Source organism: Poecile atricapillus, chromosome 3 (genome assembly GCF_030490865.1).
Source record: "Poecile atricapillus isolate bPoeAtr1 chromosome 3, bPoeAtr1.hap1, whole genome shotgun sequence".
NCBI classification, from domain to species: domain Eukaryota; kingdom Metazoa; phylum Chordata; class Aves; order Passeriformes; family Paridae; genus Poecile; species Poecile atricapillus.
The window spans coordinates 94,761,344-94,777,560 of NC_081251.1; the positions used below are offsets into that span (position 1 = coordinate 94,761,344).

Sequence of the window (16,217 nt, forward strand, 5' to 3'; positions counted from 1 at the left end):
TACATCATTACTATTGTCCTGTCGTTCTCATGCAGCCAGCAAAAGTCACACAGCCTTTGTAAGTTCAGTTTAAAAGACTTAAAAGAGTGTGTGTGTATGTGTGTATGTGTATGTGTGCACACATATATCATTCAGATGTTGGGATGTGGGGATTGAAGGGGAGCAGAAGGAGCAGGAGTGCAGTGATTGTGCAGATGAGGAACCCCGAGCAAGACGGACAAAGAAAACGGAAGCAGAGGTGTGAACAAAACAACCCTCTCTGTAAATCCACATGCACGCACTCCCAGCACCTCCCAGCAGCCCGGACCGCGGTCCCGCTTTACCGGAGCCGCCCGCCCCCGGGGCCGCCTCCCGCTCCGCCCGCCCGGCCCTGCCCCGGGGCGGGGCGGCGGCGAGCGGAGCCGCAGCCAGGTGACCTTGGCAGGCAGAGCCGGGCTGCGCCCGCCGCCGGGGAAGCTGGGTGGGGAGACGGCCGAGATGGTGGAGGACGGCGGCGAGGAGGAGGCGGAGGGGGAGAGCGGGGAGGTGCCGGCGGCGGCGGCCCCGCTGCAGCGCTGCAATGGCTTCCTGCCCGGCAAGGAGGCGGCGGGCGGCGGGGAGCGGCCGGCCCCGGAGGGCGGCGAGGAGCGGCCGGCCCCGGCGGCCCCGGAGGCCGAGGCGATGCTGGCGGCGGGCGGCGTGCGGCCGGAGGCGCGGCTGGAGACGCGGCTGTCGCGGAGACGTCTGGCGGTGCTGGCTGTCTTCAGCTGCTACTCCCTGGTGAACGCCTTCCAGTGGATCCAGTACAGCATCCTCAACAACGTCTTCGCCGGCTTCTACGGCGTCTCCTTCACGCAGATCGACTGGCTGTCCATGGTGTACATGGTGGCCTACGTGCCGCTGATCCTGCCGGCCACCTGGCTGCTGGATGCCCGCGGGCTGCGCCTCACGGCGCTGCTGGGCGCGGGGCTGAACGCGCTGGGCGCCTGGCTCAAGTGCGGCAGCCTGGCCCCCCAGCGCTACCCCCTCACCCTGGCCGCTCAGGCCGTCTGCGCCGTCGCCCAGGTCTTCATCCTGGGGCTGCCCTCCCGCATCGCCTCCGTCTGGTTCGGCCCCACCGAGGTCTCCACCGCCTGCGCCGTGGCTGTGCTGGGCAACCAGGTAGGGCCGCCGGGGAGCGAGGGGGGCTTCGTAATAGTGGGCTTCCTTGGAGTTCGGCATCGAGTTAAAAACAAGGTGCTTAAACGGGAAAAGGCTTTCTCCAGGATACGGTTTTGGGAGAGCCGACAGGTGAGGAAGAGGGGCCGAGGGTAAGGTGACGGATGCTGCATCCCGCGCTGCCCGGCCAGCCTGGCTGTGCAGGAGCCGGGCCATGTGGCAGCGTGCGGCAGCTCACACGCTTCCATCAGCTGTCGGCAGTACATCAGTCGAGACCCTTTTCAGATGTGGTCCTGCTCCTCTTCCTCTCTCATTTTGACACTTGGATTCATTTAACTGAATCCACCCCCGGTTGAAGGAGGTGTGAACTACGTGAACTTTCATGAAGAACCCCAACAACAACATATATTGGTTTCTGCTTTTCAAAATGTGGCCTCTAATTGCCAGGTGCCAGTAGTCAATACCCTGGTGACTCGTGAAGTTTTGTCTAACGCTGCCATAGTTCACATCACTGTTGGGAGCTGGAGTCACGGATTTCCTCAAGCTCCCTGGTACTGGTTAGTTCCAGAGAGCTGGAACAGGTGCATCTGAAAGCGCAGGTGCAGCTATGGCACTTTTTCCTCCAATAGCCTTATTCTTACCTCCTGCCACTGTCCCAGCTTTTTTATTGTTATTTTTTTTTCTCCTGTGGCAAAAAATGGCTAAGATTCAAGTCAGTATCACTGGTGCAGGCTGAGGTCATAGGCAGAGTTTGGTCAAGGTAATGGGGAATTTGTTTTTTGTCAGGTGAGTCTAATGATTTTATGTTTGTGCACTTTGGATTATGACAGCAGTGACATTAATGTTACATATTTACAATTAGGGTGGTAACCTATCTGATTCCTCATTAACTGATACTTGGCTGTTCACAGTTTTTCCAAAATATTTTTTTTTTCACATCGAAGTTTTCGAGTGGACAAGTCAACTGTCCCTTTTGGACTGAAGATTTCAGAAAATGTTGGCTGTTTCAGCAGTGAGGCAAAAATTTTGGATCTGCATCCTGGTATCAGGTTGCAGGTTTCTTTGGCAGCTGAAGTTCTGCTCTTCCTGACATGTACCGGTCCTTCCAGTAGGAAGGAGTTACCGGGTTTTCAGTTCTGCCGTAGTGTCAAGCATGCAGCTTGGAGCCTGGAACCGGTGCTTCACTTGGATGCCGAGATGTGGGGTTGAAGTGGTGCAGGACAGGAGCGGGAGGGGAGAGCAGGGATTGTGTGGATGGGAACCACAAGAGAGATGGACAAGGATCCACAAGGAAAGATGGACAGGATGTGAACAAAATAAGCCACGGCTGTTTCTGGAGTGTGTTCCCGCCAGCAGCTAGGGCCGATCTCCGTGTGCCTGCTGAAGTGCTTCCAGGTACTCTGTCAGTAGAACAACAGAATTTCTCTTTTCTCAGGTTTGCTTCCTTTAAAAACCCCTAAAAACTCTCAAAAGCTAGATTGAAAGAGTGGCGAGATAAGGAGTTAGGCACTTGGAAGGTAGAAGTAATGTCTGTGTATCCCATTGCAGTTCCCTTCTGCATAGGCATTCCCGTTGGAATCACTGCGCTGGATAATTGCACAAGGTGAACTGTGTAACAGAACAGGTGGCTAAAAGCCACGCGGCTATTGCTCATCCGATTGCTTCTCAGGTACTGTGTGTAACTTCAGAGCTACAAACACGGCCGGGACCGCAGGCAGGGCAGGAACAGAGCAGTTATCAACAATTATCTCACTTCTTGGAGATGCTGATCGTTTGCAACTGGAACACAAATCACTGGGAGTGCAGCCATGTCAGCCCAAGGGTTGTTAGGAATGCCCCATCTCCACGAGTGTTTAGCACCTTAAATGAGTCTCGCCAAACTCATTGGAACACATCCTTCTGCCCTCAACCTCTCTAGGTGTAAACGATGGAAAATGGAAACTCGACTTTGTAGGAACATTGTGGGTACGGTATTGGTTCCTATTGGGGGAGGAAAAAATATACCTAAAGAAAAAAATTAACTTTGTGCTCAGTTCATGTTTGTCCGGCTCGTATACTGACGAGTGAGGACAAAAGGCGACAAATTCTCCCTGTAACTACTGGATACTGTGTCAATCTGATAGCCTGGGGGGAAAAAAAGGTAGCAAAACCCTCATCAGGGTGTGCACAAAGGATACTTTGTAAGCTCAGTGGCACACCTCTAATGTGATGCTTTCTGATTGTTGGACTTGCTACTCTAAGTTTTCGGTGCTCTTTTTAAATTTAATTTTATGTAAAATAAATGTTCCAACACTTTAAAATGCCATTTAGTTTTGGGGGAGGAGAAGAGATAAACTGGAGAATAGTCCAGGACTTGTTCCTTCAGGTTTTGAAATGCTTTATTTATATACACAAAAATTCAGTCCCTGTTTTATGTCTCTATTAATGCAAAATCAGTTGTTCTTTTGGAATTTATTCCACACACAAACCCACTATTACTTCACTCTGTGATTTTTATTTATTTCCTTAGCAATAATCATTGGGTTTGGTCTTAATAAGGATATTCCATTTCTCTTGCTTTTCTCTGCTCTGTTCTACAGTAAACCTTGCAGTCAGGCTTTGCTACTGTAGTGGAAGGAGCGTGACATCAAATGAAGAACATTTCCGCAAGAGTAGCTGGAATCTTGCATCATCTCTAGCCCTTAAGTTGCAGAATGACTGATGCAAATTTATATTCACGCCTGGTACTTTCACTTTCCTGTGAAAGATTCTTGTATAAGTATAAAGACTCTTGTACAAGTACTGTTTGTAGTGTAAATATATACACTAAGTGTGGCATTGTAGTTCAGTTGAGAAATGAAAAGGTTAAAATCTGAGTTATGGAAGATCTGGTTGTAAAACAACATTGAAAGCAAGTGGTTCAGAAGTATGATACTAAAGTATCACAAAAAAGTAAGCTTATTTTGATAACAATTCTGAATTCTGCCCGGTAAGGCTTTTCACTTCTGTTAATTTTTGTGTTCAGAGGGAAATGATTTTTGGTTTTGTCTTCTTGCTTTACAGCTTGGTACTGCAATTGGCTTTTTGTTGCCACCTGTTTTGGTCCCAAATACACCGAATGATATTGATCTTATGGCACATAACATCGGCATCATGTTCTACGGAACAGCAATCGTGTCCACGCTTTTGTTCTTCTTAACAGGAGTTGGTAAGTGTTTAAATTACTGGAATTTATATGCTGGCTATAGGGAGTGTTGACAACGTCTCACTTAAAGCAGCTGACTGCTCAAAGTATGTTGAGGTTACAGTTTCTCCAGTTTGTGTTCACTTACCTGTTGTGCCAGGGTTAAGCAATAAACATTTCACTGTATGTCGTGCTTCACATGGGGTGATTTCTTCCAGAATATTTAGTTCTCTTAGTTTCTTTGCTGCAAGGACTTATGATATAATGTGAATTCATTCTGTTAATCTTACAATTTATACACAAAGGTCTTGATGTATTGCAGGTGAAGTCTGTCTTTGAGCATATTTTGGTAGAAATCAGATGTGACCAAATAACACATCCTTTGTGGATGTGACTTAGTTCTTGAGTGAGAAAATTTAGAATTTTTTTTCATGGAGTTGTTAAAACTACAAGTCAGTCTTCTGAAATTCATCAAGCTGAAACACTTCCAAAAAAAAAAAAAAAAAAAAAATAGGCACATTAGTTTGGTAGAGATGAATCAAAAATTGTTCCTTCTTCTTTTTCCCCAGTGTTTGAAGAAAAGCCCAAATACCCTCCCAGTCACTCTCAAGCAGTCCTGCAAACTAAACCTCCTGAGGATTACTCCTACAAGCAGTCCATTATTAACTTGTTCAAAAATATTCCATTTATACTTTTGCTAATCAGTTATGGTAAGTGGTGTTATCTGTTTGCAGTCTGGCAGAAAGGTTCAAATGTGGGCCAGAAGCACATAGAATTTTAATTGTGAAGGAGTTTTTTTTAATGGAAGAGGGAGTGTCAAACTTTCATTTATTCAGGTGCCCGTGCTGGCAAATCTGTAAGGATCCAAAATACCACTTATAGGTCCAGTGTAGAGATTTTACCTGGCACATAAAAGGTTTTGTGTCAGAAGATTAATTCTTTAGGGTAACAAATCTGCATGGCTGCACCTGGAATGATTGAAGCTTTTTTTCTTGATACTGCAGGTATTATGACTGGGGCATTTTATTCTGTCTCCACCTTATTAAACCAGATGATAGTAACTCATTATGAGGTAAGTTTCTTGGATCTTATCTGTCTCTTTTTCACTGTAGATTTGCAGAGGTGATATTTATTTTGTAGGTGCTATGTGTGCTCAGACATTTGGTTTCTCTTATACCTCTGTATTTCTTGTACCATACAGCTGTGGGAGTCATAGGAATGTTTGTTTGCACTTATGACTGCCAAGAGGTCTGAACTTGACTCTGAGTGGAAGCAAGTTATTAATGAGCACCATATAAATATTTGTTGAAAGGGAGAAGAAGTGAACGCTGGGAGAATTGGCTTGACACTGGTGGTGGCAGGAATGGTGGGTTCGATTATTTGTGGTTTGTGGCTGGATTACACTAAAACTTACAAGTAAGTGTGGGTAGGCATGTATGGGGTTAGGGGTAGGAGAGTGGTGCAATTGCATTAGGAAAATGCTCCAATGTAAGGGCTGAAATGAACTGCTGATGAAATGCAGTTTGTCCCTGACATTTTAGTGGCCTTCATGGAGACAAGTTTCTGAGGCTACAGCAAAAGCTTGAGACTCTTACTGGCTATTGGTCAAAATAAGTTAAAATGAAAGAGCAGAATGCAAATATGCAAGAGGTTTTTCCATCTACTCCGGTCTCTTCAGGAGTATAAGACTAACAAGGAAAGCACTGTAGGTCCTACATACAGTGGCCAGGTGGCCCAGAGAGATTCTTCATAAAGTTTCAAAGCCTACCCTGCATTGCTTCGTAAAATGGCCAGTTGTTGGATTTTCAATTTTTTTATGCTATTCGTGATCCTATTAGTAAGTGTAACATTTGCTTTAATTCAGAGGATGACCACAGAGCAGAGCTCTGTGTTCTGGGGTAGGAACTCCTGGGTCCATCATCCATGGTGTGGTGACACCAGGAGTGAGCACTGCCCTGGAGCACTGTTTGTGATGGAGTAGCTCTCCCCTGTGACTCTTAGTCCATTATGTGCCGCTACAAGCCTAATGGATGTTAATGCTGTAGCTTGGCTTTGTTTCTGCACGTGTTTTGCCATATAAATATGTGCTTTAAGAATTTGGAAGACATCCCTTCTTTCAGATTCAAAATAAATAGAACATTGTAATGAGATTTGTTTGGCTTGCCTCTTGGTAGGCTGACTTTTATTGCTAATAGCATTGGACCCAGCTACTCCTGTGTTGATGTATTGTGTAATGGGCAGCACTGCAGAATGGCCAAGAGGTACAACATAGCAGAGAACTAAAATAGTCTTAAGGAAGTAGTATGTGCTGCGATTGTCCATTCTTTGAGAGTCTGAGTAAGTGTTCTTAGCCTTGAGTGAAGCAGCCAGATAACCAAGACAGTGAAGAGTTCAGGAAAGGATATGTGCTCACTGCATGCTAAGTTTGAGGCAGAATTACATGAAGAAATTTTATAGCTTTAGAATGGCTTATGTAATGTTCATGTTATCCCTTCATGCTTCAGCAATGTGCGATGGCCTTCCATTAACAATGTTAATTTTTTGTTGTTGTTGTTGGGTTGCAGGCAAACTACTTTGATTGTTTACATTCTCTCTTTCATTGGGTTGCTGGTATTTACCTTCACCCTGGACCTCGGATACCTTATAGTAGTGTTTGTGACTGGAGGAGTGCTTGGGTGAGCAATTATAGAGTGCTACGAGACTTACTGCAGTTCTGTTCTGAAACATATTTAAATGTTTTACCTAGATAATTCTGCTGTGTATTCTGTCACCATGATCTGTGAGCCTTTAGCTCACAGTACAGATGGGTTTCACCTTCTGTTACATCAGAATAAATCTAAAGTAACTCACTTTTCAGTAAATTTTGTTTATCATTTTTATGGACCTAAGAGAGGTCTCTATGTGATCAATTTGTTTGGTTCCAATTCAGAAAGCTGTCTACAGTGAGGTTGAAGCTTTATCTTGACCAGTGTGTAGGTGATTAGAGTTTAACTGAGCAGATTTATGAAGACTGGCTTCTCTGCATTTTCATTAATCTATACTTTGATAGCCCAAGCCACATGCTGGTTGCTTTGTTTGCTGTGCTCATAGATACCTGATCTAAAAGCCCCAGGAGGTGCTGAGGGAATGTTGCTGTATTCAGACACAGAAGTCAAGATAAAACCAGAGTCTTGAGAGTTCCAGTTTAAAAACCAATCAACCAACCTCAGCTGCATTAAGCCCCTTCTCTTCCCGTTACTCATCGCTCCCCTCAGCTTCTTCCATAGCAGCTTCCAGCAGGTGTTTCAGTGTACAGCTTCACTCCCTATTCATGGTCTCTTTTTGTCCTCCAGCATGCATATTTGGGCTGATCAAACAGTGATGTTTGTGTGTGTCTTTAATTTGAAACTAATTGGCTTCAAGTGTGGAGTGACTTGTGGACTTGTTAGAAAAGGTTGTTTCATATGTATGGTGGTTATGGGAAGTAGGACAAAAATGTTTTAACAGCTTTGTCCTAAAGAGAAAGATGTGTGACTAAAATCCCTGGATCATCTTGAGGGAATGAAGCAGTCACTATTATCTGGAATTATTGAATTATGTTAAGTCATGAGCACATGACTGTTTGGAATACCAGCTAATTCATAATACCATGTGTATATGTTAGGTTTTCTTAGCTGTAGTAACTGATGAAGGCCACACCTGTCATCCTCTTACTCTCCTCTTCAACAGGTTCTTCATGACTGGCTATCTTCCACTTGGGTTTGAATTTGCTGTGGAGATTACATATCCAGAGTCTGAAGGCACTTCCTCAGGTCTCCTTAATGCATCAGCACAGGTTACAGCATTTTATTTCTTCAAGTGAAGTAATGTTCAGGAAGGCTACTGTACTTGAGCCTAGGAGGGCTTTCTTAGACTTAGCTAAGTCTCTGTTTTGTTGCTATGGTCCTGTTTTTTTCTAAATTTGATTTCTGTAAGATGTGACCTGGAAATTTTGAAGGTAAAATGATGACTCTTTTCTATGTGATCCTGATGAAGTTACTTGTTTGTTTATAGATATTTGGAATTGTCTTTACACTTGTTCAAGGAAAACTCACAACAGACTACAGTCCTCGTGCAGGAAACATCTTTCTTTGTGCTTGGATTTTTGTGGGCATTATTTTAACAGGTAATTACAAGTACAAGTACAAGTTTCTATTTAATGTAAGAATGTATATGCTTTAAGGATGGTGTTGCTAATATATGGACAGCCAGCTGCCCCCCATTTCCTGAGATATGTCTTACATTCGAGACAGATATCCATCTCCAAAGTGAGCTGAGAAATGGAAACAAATGCATAAATGGAGGCAGTTTGCAGTTTTCCAAATACAGGAAATTGCTGATGCACTCTGGAACTGTGCCAGTGTTTACACATGTTGACTCACAAATGTGCTGAAAGTGCTGAAACTATCAAGCTTTTCTTTAAGTTCTTGTGGTTTAAAAGATTTTATTGTCATTTCCTGCTTTGCGTGGAGCAAGCTCAAATTGTCAGTGAGTTCAAATAGCAAAGAGCAAATACGGGTATTTTGAAAATGTGCTGAAAGCAGCTTCTGTGTGCTTTCACCATACAAACATTTTCCTTGAAGTGCATGTCACTGCAAAAGCGTGAACCAGCTTTCCTTTTTTTTCTTTTTTTTTCAGCCTTAATAAAATCAGATTTGCGAAGACACAACGTGAATTCAGGGATTATGAGCTTGGACGTTAAAGCTGTAAGTGGTGACTCTTTTGCCATGACTGTGTTGCCTGCTTGAATGCTTGACTTCTACTGGCATAACAATATTAGCTGTAAAAGAGTAATTGACAAAATCTTATAACTGATTCCATGCTGGTTTTGAGCAACAGAACCACATGGGATGCTGCCCTCTGTTTTTCTCTTTAACTCCCATGAAAAAAACCTAAAAAACTTCTGCTCTCAGGTTTGCTTTGAGATTTTGAATTTTTTGAATATTTGAATTTTAAGTGGCAAATAATATTATTTTATTGCTTGAATCTTGCTTTTTCATAGTAGCAGGATAGCATTGTAAATTGTGAAGCCTTTTTGTTTATTGGGTTATGAGGCCTTCCTATAGACTATGTATTTTATTTAAAATATCTGCAGTCCCTTCAGATGAAGTCAGTGTCTGATAAACAGAAACCATGCTGGAGTTTTTATACAGTGCTCCATAAAGAGCTGGATTTGTTCTTCTGCTGACACTCTCAATTTAAATGAAGAGCAAACATAGCATTTTCTGATGATCACAAGGTTCCATGTTTCAGCAGCTTTTCCAAGCTACTATAGTTACTAGTAGAAATAAAGCTTTCAGTGGAAAATTTTTTCAGTGCTGTGAGTTTTTGATTGTTTGGATCAAGATATGAGACAGCTCTTTGGAGTCAGACATTGCAAGATCCTCTGCCATACTTCTTTTTGTGTAGGTGTCTTGCATGTCCAGCAGCTTTTGATCATGTGTGACTAACTGCACACTGTTAATGTCTGTATGAGGTTCAGAAACTTCCGAGCTGGTGCTGTCTGGGCTGACTTGAAACCTGTGCAGCTGCGTGTGCTCAGCGTGGCATCCTGTGGGTTTCCCAGCTGAGCTGGGGCTCTCTCCGGGCTGTGCATGACTCATCTGCTTCCCATCATCACCTCGTTAATTAGCCTAGATCGACACACAGCTTCATTCATCTCAGCCAGGGTGTAAGAAAAGCTGCAGTCCTTGGCCTGATGTTGCCATGCATGATTGAGACTTGCCTGTGTTAATAATGTTCAATATCACTTTGAACCTTGATCAAAATTCTACTGTGGTTAAATGTAACGGAGAAAAAAATGGGAAGTTAATCTTCATGTGACAAATACTTACATGCAGTAAATATATACTTTAGAGTTATACTAAGAAACTAAATTCTATGTTTCGTGTCTTTTTTTATTACAAAAAGAAGGGAAAATAGTGTTTTATATAATTGCTTAATTGAGCTAATTAACTATATATACTGTTGGAGTCTAACCTAATAATTACCCAAGAATACTGAGTTTAAGAATAATTCTGTTGAATAACAGCTTAATTCCTGTTGTGTTTTTATTTTTTTATCTCCCTCTTCAGGTACCAGTTGACAGTCCTGTAGAACCTGAAAGCACTGCATTAAAGATTCAGTCAGCTTTATAAAGCTGAAGGAAGGTGACTTAAAAACGCACAAGTTTGGTTAGATCTGGAACAATATGAGCTAGTGTAATCACTGGATTTGTGTGCACGAGTACAAATATGTGTTTGTTGATATTGGTGGTAGTTGTGTGTTGGAAGCTATGAAGATACTCAGCTCATTTTGCCCAAGATACAAACAATTCACCTTTGTATGGAATATTTATTTTAACATTTTCAAGTTTTGCAGTTACATTAGTAAAGAGCTGTGTGAACACTCTCCACAGTAGGGACACATGTGCACCCAGGATGCATACTTGAAAAAAATCAGGAATCTTGAAGTACAGTTATGATCAGAAATATCTAATCTTCTTTTCTTGTTCAGTCTTGCTGGTGCATTTGAAAAGTCAAAGAGTAAGGAGATGCACAGCAGGAGGATGTTCATGAGTTCATTTTTTATTTTAAATGTATCTGTATTTGAATATAAGCCAATGATTCCTTCTAGGAAAGTGATAGCACAATACTGAAAACAAGAGATGACGAGTGTGTTTCATACTGGCATCTGACAATTCTTTTGCCTTGAAATTTCTTTATAGGTATCAGAAGGCAGATAAGAGAAAACACTGTTCTTGCTATAGCTTCATTATAGCATTTCTGGGGAGAGTTAAGAAGTTTCTCACTAGATAAATTATAGAATAAACAATTCTTATTAAATACAGTAAAAAGGAGAGCAAAGACCTCTGATATCTCTATTGTGAATATTTATAAGCAATGGAAAACTACCACACAAGTTTCCTCCATGGAATATTTTGAGTGCTCTCTCAGTTAAAGAGAGAGGAGTACGTGTTTACAAAGAGCCAGTGCCTTTACTTTGTAAAGAAGATCCCTGCCTCATCTTGAGTTTAATCAGTGCTGCTGAAGAAATTCCATTTTGTGTGTTAAACCTCTGAATATTTGTGGAGTATCAGAAAATGTGTTCTGTCCTTTTTATGAATTGTATCACTTGTCGCATGTGAAATTCCTGTGCTTGTGTAATTCAAATCATGTCTTTTGCAGTTTGATAGAAGCTGCAAGGATGACTGAAAGGAAAATAGTGATATTTTTACTTTCTCTGATCAAATATTTTCTTTTATACCATCTTAGCTGCAAAATGAGCAGACATCATTAACAGTAACTTTTTGTTACCTTGTTTACCTGTATTTGGGATGGAGGTTTCTCAGTGCAGTGCTTTTGAAAATTTTCTCCTTTACCTTGTGCTCTATCTACACACCACAGAACTGATAGCACTACAGTAATACTATTGCTGGAAAAATCAGACCTGGGTGAGTAGACTTTTTGGAAACACTTAATTTTTAGCTCAGCAAACTGAACCTGCAAGTTCAGTGCCATTAGTGATGCTGTGTCTTTAAGTTCCCACTTGATGGTGCAGTGCCATCCAGAAGCTGGAATCCTACTCAAAGTTTACCACAGATTGTTCCAGTTGGGGATGGGGAATTATTTAACTCTGTGCTGGTTTCAGCTGGACTAGTTAATTTTCTTCACAGTGACTGGCATGGGGCTGTGTTTTGGATTTGTGCTGAGCACAGGGTTGATAGCACAGCGATGTTTTTATTGCTGCTGAGCAGGGCTTACACAGAGGCAAGGCCTTTTCTGCTTTTTATATGTCAGAAAAGGTGAGGAAGTTGGGAGTGCATGGGAGGTTGGGAGGAGACACAGCCAGGAGAGGTGACCCCGACTGAACAAAGGCATATTCCAGACCACATGACATCATGTTCAGTGTATACAGTGCGGGGCAGAAGGAGGAAGGGAGGAGGGATCTTTGGAGTGATGGTGTTTTCTTCCCAAGTAGCCATTGCACTTGATGGGGATTGCTGAGCACCTTGCCTTGGCAAGCAGTGAATTAATTCCTTGTTTTCCTTTGCTTGTATGTGTGGCTTCTGCTTTCCCTATTAAGCTCTCTTTATCTCAAGCCATGAGTTTTTGAGCTTTTACCCTTCTGATTCCATCCTCAATCCCATTGGTGGGGAAGGGAGTGAGCAAGTGGCTTGGTGGATGGCTGGGCTTAAACAACAACAAACTCCAAGATAGTCTCTAGTATGATAAATATCTAAAAATATCAAAAATCTCTAAGTACAATAAATACCATTAAAAGCGTTTCTTTTTCTTATTTCACTGTAGACTCAGAAAATCCTTTTGTATAAAGAGGCCCCTGAAAACTTACCTTTCTAAGCTTAGCCTCTAAATGTGATGATTTTGATTTAAACATTTGTATGATAAATAGACAGGGGAAGACCTATCAGAATAAACTAAGCACGCTTGGAACAATTGCCTTGCCAAAAAGAGTTCGTGTCTCTTTGCCAAATCCTGTGCTAGGGAGAAAATGGCCAGGCCTTGCTGCTCCTGGAGAGGTAAACTCTAGAAGGGTCCACTGCTGAAATAGTTGAATATAGGAAAAGTAACTCTTGGCTATTCAAATGGCAGGCCAAGGGTGTAGGAGTAAAAGTAGAGATACTTTCATTATGTCAGTCCTTTACTTTGAAGCTGCCCCATCAAGGGATGTGCACGTTTTCAGCCTGAGTGAGAAAAGTGAAAGTTTCTGCCTTGTGGCATATGTGGGTGGCTTTTCCCTTTGGAAAAATGATAATAACGTGTGCCAATATATATATATGTTTTTCAGCAAGATACGGACACAGAAAATATTTATGTTCATGGCCCATGGTTGCTTTGACTTTTGGTGTTGCAAAATCTTAACAAGATAATATTTTTGTAGTTTTGGGGAATTGTTTTCAAATGTCCAGTAGAAAGTGTTTGGCAGTATCCAGGATGTTTGCTGACCTGTTCAGTACACACTGTTCAAAATCAAAGACTGAGTATTTTTCTTTCTGTCTTAAAATTTATTTTTTAATGCTTTCTTCACTACTAGTTTCCACTTTCTTTAGTTATGTTCAGCTGATTATTGAAAAAATATTCTAGTTCTGTCTCCTTGTGTTTTTTATCTTCTGCCAAATTACTTGGTTACCTTCTTCTGAAAAGGTTGAAACAAGATTTTGGCTTGCTGGAAACCCTGCTGGGGTCCCTGAAAAGAAAATATTCCTAATAATGAAGGCTCAGTTACATCCTTGATTTAATATTCCCCTTCTATAAGGAGCTTGAAAGTTGGAAACCTGTGAGCTATTTTCAGGCAATAATAAAGTATTTAAATGAAAGGCTCAGCAGCAGGATAAAGAGCAAATCAGTATTTTTTATGCAATAGTCTTACCATCTGTCAAGAAATTTGTGTTCTAGCTCATGGCAGAAATAAATCTGGAGTAGTTGAGGCTTTGTGGTTTTTGTTTTTGATTTTTGGGTTTTAGAAGACAACATCCACTCAATCAAACATAGAATGCTAAGAGATTGGAAGGGACCTTAAAGATCATCTGGTCCAAACCCACCTGCCATGGGCAGGGACATTTCCCACTAGACCAGGTTGCTCAAGGCTCTATCCAACCTGGCCTGGAATGCTGCCCAGCTTGGGGTGTCCACAGCCTGCCTGGGCAACCTGTTCCAGTGACTTACCATCCTCACAGTAAAAAATTTATTCCTGATACCTAAATTAAATTTCCTCTCTTTTAGTTTGTACCCATTCCTTCTCGTTCTATCATGACAATTCCAGACAAAGAGTCACTCCCACTTCCTTGTAGTCCCTCTTCAGATACTGGAAGGTTGCCACAAGTTCTCCATGCAACCTTCTTAGCCTGGAAATTCCATATGCATCTGGAATTGGAAATAGGGTTTCTGTCTCTTAGCCTTGAGGTCCTGGCTCAGCCCCCCACCAGGAGTAGAGTTGGGGGCTAAAAATCCTAACTGTTTCAAAAGGTAATTGTATCATGAACAGAATTGCACATCAACTAGGAGAGGGTGGTATAAGAAACCAAGTGAGGAGAGGCATCCCAATCCCATGCATCAGCTCTTGCTTTTGAATTTCCATGTTTTTCAAGTGTTTCAGGAGAGCTCTAGAGGATGCAAGAGAACACACACATGGGGAGCATAAACAAGGGGACTGCCCCCAAGTTCCCAGGAGCTCAGCAGGTTGTGCAATTGCTAACTTTCAGCTACAAATTCAGAGATTAGCCTTAAAATTAGTTCTTTGTGTTTCTTCCCAGCCATATTAAACTTTTAGTAATTTCAGTGGAAGAGATTCAGAGAACATTGACACATTTTTATTTAGGATTCCTACCATGGCCTTAAACCCCTCATTTCTATTGGCTGGGTGTGAAAATACCAGACCTGTAGGGCATAGTCTGGAATTGCTGGTAGGCAAGTCCCTCAGAACAAGTGTTTGTAGATTGGTGCTTGTCTTTAGTAACATCTCTTTCTGTTGCTAAATACCCGTGTTTTAAAAGGAAGAAAGAACAAGGGAAGAAGTAGCAAAAATACATATGAATAATTTCAGATTAATAGAACTTTTCTAACTTCAGCCTCTTGGTCATCTCTTTTGTTCAAGGCAGTCTGTTGTTTCAAAGACAATCTGTGGAGTGTGTAATTAGAGCTGCCAGCCTGTGTTGCCTAATGAAAAAATGTTTTTTTGAGAAATATTTGGACTACCTTGTGCATCTACAACCAAGTGAAATTTGGTTAAGCTGTAAATCTTTATTTTTTTCCATTTTGTGAACTCACTAGCTTTCCTGTGTGAGTGGGGGGTGTGTGCCCTTTACAGTTTGTGTCTTTCTATACATTTACGTACCTCTTTCTCAAGTGTTACAGGCTATTAATGTTTCATGGAGCACAAGCTGTCATTTCACACAATAATATGTGGTTGCCCCAGCCCCACCATTCGGTCTGAAGTCTGTGAAGAGGGAGAAGTGATGGTAATGCAGGATCTAGAATGAATTAAGCAAAAAAAATTCCTAAGAGAAAAGTATTTCTGTGTAAGACCCATATTATCTACCACTCATGTCTTTGTTCTACTCATGAAATAACAAATAAGTTTTGCTGTAATATTTTGGTTTTGTTATTGTCCAATTCTTTATTTCAAGAGAAAATTAAAAGTTCTTAATTAATATTCTCTGATTGCAATACTGTATGTATGTGTATATGTGGATGGCATCATTCCTTACCATTATATGTTACTAATAAAGTGTATAATGCCTAAATTGATTGGAGCCAAGAGTAACATTTTTGGCAGATGCTAATACAGCTGCTAATCTAAAAGTTGTTTTTTTTTCCCTTGGAACCTGCCTTTTAATGTTGGAAAATGTGTAAGTGTATGACTTTCTGTGTCATTAATAAACATACATGTACATGCAGAGTGCATGTACACAGAGTATAGAAATTTGTTCTACACAAGAGTATTGGCATCCAGAGAAATTTTCTCAGGACATGGAACTAAAGTGCTAGCATTGGTAGCTGAGTGGTACTGCTCTAGTGCAGAGATTTCTCCTTTCTTTTGGAAAAGGTCTGTAATGAAAAGAAAATGCAACTTTACCCCTAAAACAGAGCCATCCAAAGGCAGCTTCTTGAGGGTAGTGCAGATATTATTTTAATAAAGCACTTGGTTGCAGAGAGATTATCTGGGAAGAGAGGGTAGGATAACTTCTGAGATGGAATAAAAGTGAGACATTACATTCAGTTATGGCTAAAATGAGTAGTCTTCAGTGGGAGCACAGCAGAACCCTTGTGAACACTCGACAAGGGTTCTGTCACCTGCCCTCAGGCATTTAGCCCAGGTGTGAGCCAGGCAAATTTGAAGAACCTGCTTCAAAGTAGAGTAGAGCCTTGGTAAGAAAATGTTTTAGGTTTTTTTATCTCAT

The 16,217-nt window shown here is 41.8% G+C and overlaps 1 protein-coding gene across 2 annotated transcripts; it reads left to right on the plus strand.

Annotated features, from left to right (window-relative positions):
- The first annotated feature begins 431 nt into the window (after window positions 1–431).
- On the plus strand, window positions 432–15,560 carry FLVCR1 (FLVCR choline and heme transporter 1). 2 transcript variants are annotated; one of them, XM_058835144.1, is made up of 10 exons: window positions 432–1,140; window positions 4,180–4,324; window positions 4,870–5,010; window positions 5,305–5,372; window positions 5,613–5,716; window positions 6,865–6,975; window positions 8,009–8,114; window positions 8,333–8,444; window positions 8,957–9,024; window positions 10,393–15,560. In XM_058835144.1, the coding sequence occupies exons 1-10, from the start codon at window positions 478–480 to the stop codon at window positions 10,453–10,455; spliced, it is 1,581 nt and encodes a 526-aa protein (XP_058691127.1). In that variant the 5' UTR covers window positions 432–477; the 3' UTR covers window positions 10,456–15,560. The 2 variants fall into 2 exon arrangements, with proteins under 2 accessions (XP_058691127.1, XP_058691128.1); XM_058835145.1 differs by lacking the exon at window positions 6,865–6,975.
- Window positions 15,561–16,217: the final 657 nt, after the last annotated feature.

Bases quoted from the DNA above. Each gene is read 5' to 3' on its own strand.
- FLVCR1 (XM_058835144.1), top strand. From the start codon at position 478: ATGGTGGAGGACGGCGGCGAGGAGGAGGCGGAGGGGGAGAGCGGGGAG. The intron at 4,325-4,869 runs GTAAGTGTTTAA...CTTTTTCCCCAG, and splicing joins GTTCTTCTTAACAGGAGTTG to TGTTTGAAGAAAAGCCCAAA. The intron at 9,025-10,392 runs GTAAGTGGTGAC...CTCCCTCTTCAG, and splicing joins TGAGCTTGGACGTTAAAGCT to GTACCAGTTGACAGTCCTGT.